General features: G+C 33.1%; 1 protein-coding gene across 2 annotated transcripts in view; it reads left to right on the forward strand.

The window, feature by feature from the left end:
- The window catches only part of haus1 (HAUS augmin-like complex, subunit 1), a 24,587-nt gene extending 22,085 nt beyond the window's left edge, over nt 1–2,502 (forward strand). Inside the window, exons 8-9 of one of the 2 annotated variants that reach the window (XM_039750614.1) lie at nt 649–696; nt 797–2,502. In XM_039750614.1, coding sequence (XP_039606548.1) covers nt 649–696; nt 797–880 — 132 coding nt within the window. In that variant the 3' untranslated portion in view covers nt 881–2,502. The remainder of the gene's footprint in view (nt 1–648; nt 697–796) is intronic. The other variant, XM_039750613.1, reaches the window with a different exon arrangement.
- Nucleotides 2,503–5,238: the final 2,736 nt, after the last annotated feature.

The raw sequence follows: 5,238 nt of genomic DNA on the forward strand, positions 1-5,238 counted from the left end.
TTATCTACTTAATTGATAAGACATAACGACGGACTTACCCACACCTACCCATGAAATAGCCTTTGAGTCAATTGTCCAATTACTTTTGAGCCCCTGAAATGAAGGGATTGTGTTAAAAAAGTGTCGCAATTCAAAAGTCACAGGGTTGAAAAGCTCAGTGATGGTGGTGTTCTAACATGTCTGTGGTTTATTAGTTATGCAGTTCCAAATGCTAGGGTTTGGCAATACATTTCATAACTTTAAGTAATACTGTTTTGGCACAAGAGTCTGTGTTTAAGTAGGAGTTTTGGCCCAAACCTCCCATACTATGGACTTTAACAGCATTTCTCATGGCAGATCCCAAAAAATATTTTCTCACAGTGTAATGATGAAAACCTAAGCAAAAATGTATACTGTAATAAAAAGGTAACTTAAGCAATGTAGCATAATGATAATAAGCACAAAAGGCACATGAAAGAATGACATCTCTTCAGCAGCTTACACAGTATTAATGCATTGCTTATTGAATACATGGACCACAGTGACAAACTAAAAAATAATTGAGCTTCATGACCGCATACATGGTGCATTTTTGTTAAGTCCTAATACTCTAAAATGTGTTTTGCCCAAAATTTGGACAGATTGTTACTAATCATGTTTTAATTTTAGAATCCTTCGCTTGCGCAAGTGAAGATTGAAGAGGCAAAGAGAGAATTGGTATGTATTTGTTCTCCCCAAATTTACATTATAGAATTTTTAAGGAGTACTGAATATATTTGTCTAAAGAGCTAATTGTTTTTTTATTTTTCTGTTTAAGGCTTCAATTGATGCTGATCTTACAGTAAAGGTGGATATGATGGAAATGTTTTTACCTGAGCAGCACAAGAGGAGCATGTTTTAAAGATTTTTAGTGCATTATTAGATATTTAAATTTAGTGACTTTATAAATAAGGTCAGATGTTTTGATTTAATATTTATAATTCATTGCAAGCATATTTATGTTGTATATCCTGGTTAGTATAATACAGTACTTCATTTTTAATTAGGCCCATAGTCATTTGCTGTTTATTGGGCTGGGCATTAAATATCAGATACAAATTTCATTTTTTTCCCCCAAGTTTATTTCATTATACCTCAAAATCTTTATAAAGTCATCTCCATATTGCACCAGTTTATAATCGGCCCAATAAGTATCGTCATTTGTTTCTCATGTTTGCACTCTTCACCATTAAAATACATAATTTGGCCAATCAAGGGGTCCATTAGTAGTTGACAAGCTTAATGCTCCTCAATCCCAAAGACTTATGTTTGGTTAATTGGAAACAGGCATCGTAGTGCTAGTAGTGTAACTGAAGAAAATATAAAACTGGTTTGGGACCACCATTAAATATATAAAAAAAGAAGGAAATATTAATTTTAAATTATTAACCATTATTAAAGTCCCTTAGATGGATATATTGACAATAATATGTGTGATTATGTATGGACTTTAATTAACAAAATTGAGAACTTAAGAATATTCCATAAATTAGTAAATTACAGTAATGTATATTTCTACTGCATCTTAGCTCCTATAAGTGCACTTCAAAATATTGTTTTTGTGATAGATCGCATAGACTCTTGCTTTGAAATTTTTAGTTTTTTGACAATGAGAGTAAAATGCTCTTAAAAATAAAACTAGCTGAGTGATTAATATTTTGAAGAATGAAAAAACCTTTATCAGAAAGATGGCCATTTTCAACATTTGACATGGTAGCAACACTATTTTTAATACACTGAATGATTGTTTTTTCTTCCATACATTACTACAGGATTGATATATGCAAGTACTCCACTAAAAGTGTAAAAATGTTGTAGCATGTTGTCAAAAGATAATTTTGTTTAATGGAATTACAGTACATGAATTTAGAGATCGTATTCTGCAGTTTTTGGGCAAGTCAATAAACAACCTTACACATCTCATATGTAATGGGTTCCACATGGACATATGCTATGTGGTAACAGGCTTGAGTTCTTACTGTGTATTTCTTTGTTTTCCTTAATAGTGAAGGAAAACAAAATTGAGGTATGCAAGCTACAGTACATTTGATATGCTGGCAAAAAAATAAAATAATCATGTGTCATATATGCTTAATTTTTAATTGGATATGATGTGTTATTGTGCACTGTCAGTATTAAAAGTATTTTTAGCTTTAGAGGTTTAATAACTAATGAAAATCTGAATTAAATTAAAATGAGTAATACCATGTATGTTGTAGCACTAAAATTTATGAATTTGTTACATGTATTCATTCAATTAATTTATTTATGCATGTTTAAACCATTATGTTTTCTGGATTCTTACAATAAATGGACTTACATTTTCAGGTCTGTAATGTCCGTATCTTTTAGTTTTATTGAAAAAAATAAAATAATAAATGCTATTCCTGGACAATTACCTAACAGTGTTGGGAAGGGTCAATAAAGTTTCAAATTAAACATTATCTCCTCATTGTTCAGATTAAAAATTTTACAGTTAAATTTGAACTCCTGAATAGTTTCATGTGTCTGTTTTAATTTGTGAGCATACATAAACACATACACAGTATACATACATACAGTACATTCAGAAAGTATTCAGACCACTTCACTTTCTTTATACTTTGTGTTGTAGATTTAATTTTAAATGGATAAATTTCCATTTTCACTCATCCGTCTATGCTCAGTAACCCATAATAACAAACTGAACATGTTTTTAGAAATGTTTACAGATTTATTACAATCTAAAACTGAAATCTGTCACTCATATAAGCATTCAGATCCTTAATTCAGTACTTTATAGAAGCCCCTTATGCAGCCGTTACAGCTTCGAGTCATCTTGGGTAAGTCTCTACAGGCGATGTACCCTGCAGTTTGTCCCATTCTTCCTGGCAGATCCTCTCAAGCTCCATTTAAATCGGATGAGAAGAGTCTGTAAACTGCCACCGTCAGGTCTCTCCACAGTTGATCTTTGGTGAGCAAGTCTGTGCTTTGGCTGGATCACTCAAGAACAATCACAGACTTGTCCCAAAGCCACGCCAGCATTGTCTTGGCTGTATAATTCAGGTCATTGTCATGCTGAAAGTTAAACCTTCGCCTGACTCTGGATCAGGTTTTCTTCAAGAACCTCTGTGTATTTATCAATTTTAGATAAAATCTACAACATAAGTGTGTTGAAAGTGAAGGGGTCTGAATGTGGACAAAATAAGTGAATTCGTCAGCACAGATCAAGTTTGGTCATGTAAAGCAACCAATATTCTGTATAGTTTAATAGTCTATAGAAGCATTTGATTAGTTAATAAAGGGTAATTTCTTCCTGTAATTGCCTGATTGCCGCAGGTATAGAGAAGGTTTTGACATTACGTGGCAGGGTTATTAATGCGTGGTGTTGCATAAAGCCTTCAGATTATATTTTCTTAAACCTATGTGGAAAGTGGAGAGCTGCATATATCAGAGAAAATACATTTTTAATACTAAACTAAAAGAAATATTGACTGAAGGCCATACTGTGGCTGGGAATACTATGCATAATCAACAATTTGGAATATATTGAAAATATAACAAGCTGATTAAGAAGTGGCAATATTTTAGAATACCTAGCAGATGCCAGTGATATATGACACTCACCATAAGGAGAGAGAAAATCTTTAGAAGGACAGAGAATCTTTGGAGGACAGTCAAGGCAATGTTGCCTTTGGGGTATAAGGCCACCAGAGGACTTCAAAAGGAGCCATAGCTTGGTGTCTGTGTTGTAAAATTTATGTCTGAACCTAAAACTTGGAAAGGGTTTAAAGTTGCCTTACGCAGAATATGGCTATTACGTAAGCTGAGATAAGGATTCAGCTGGTGAGAGTAAAAAGGCCGCAACAGACCGTTTATTAGTAGAAGAGCTTTGGGAGGTCCTGGGGGATCTTGGAGGTAAAACAGTCAGGGAAACCTGTACAAGTAGACCTGAAAGTGCTCCATATTGTAATGTTTCATTCCTTTTGTATTCCCATTTTTTTTTTAGAAAACATTACAGAACACCTTACACTTACATATACTGTATGTAAGTTTGTTACAGAACAGCAGGGCATACAATAAACAATATTTTATATACCGTAATATTCAGATTCAACATCAACGCCATCCTCAACCCATCTAGAGAGCTATGAAATAGGACAAACCGTTGTGTTGTTCTGACTGAAAGGGCAACATTAATAAATTCTTGCTAAATTTAAAAGAAGCTTTGAACAGTTCTTCAAATGTATTTATTTTTTTCTCATTTTTAACAGGACACCTTTTTCCCCCCAAAGCATTAAGTGTAAGTTATCACAATACATTTTTCATTATGCAGTATTATAATGACTGGTGATACACCGGACACTGTTAGAAGTGGATTTGGAGTATTAGTGTATTCAATATTGTCTCACAAGAAAGCAAAAGATTTATTAACCTTCACTGTGAATAATTTATCATTCCACTTGGTGCATATGTGCTAGCCATGATTAATTTAGCTCCATTCATTTTCCCAACCATTATAGTGTAGCAGCACTGTAAATCAGAGATTAGCTCAGTAGTTACAAGTGAGGTTGCTTATTAATCAATATTCCAACTCCTTTAGTATTCTTTTAATAGCTTAAATTGAATAACTGACCTACCCTAGATTGATCTCTTATGTTTAAATGGGTCAACTGCAGGAAGAATTCATGATTGAGACTTTTAACATTCCATGTAACAAAACTGCATGATTTACCCATGTAATCAAGTCGTTAGTGTGATATGATGGTATCATTTAAATAAGGACGCTGGGGTTCACGTTCAGGATCCTCCCTCAATGAAGTTTGTTTGTTCTCTCATTGTTTGTGTGGATTTTCTCATATGGCCTTTGTGTGTGTGTATATAAATATATATATCCATCCATTATCTAACCCGCTATAAATAAATAAATAAATATTATATATATATATATATATATACACAGTGCATCCGGAAAGTATTCAGAGCGCATCACTTTTTCCACGTTTTGTTATGTTACAGCCTTATTCCAAAATGGATTAAATTCATTTTTTCCTCAGAATTCTACACACAACACCCCATAATGACAACGTGAAAAAAGTTTACTTGAGGTTTTTGCAAATTTATTAAAAATAAAAAAACTGTAAAATCACATGTACATAAGTATTCACAGCCTTTGCTCAATACTTTGTCGATGCACCTTTGGCAGCAATTACAGCCTCAAGTCTTTTTGAATATGATGCC

This window comes from Polypterus senegalus, chromosome 4 (assembly GCF_016835505.1).
Source record: "Polypterus senegalus isolate Bchr_013 chromosome 4, ASM1683550v1, whole genome shotgun sequence".
Lineage (NCBI taxonomy): Eukaryota > Metazoa > Chordata > Cladistia > Polypteriformes > Polypteridae > Polypterus > Polypterus senegalus.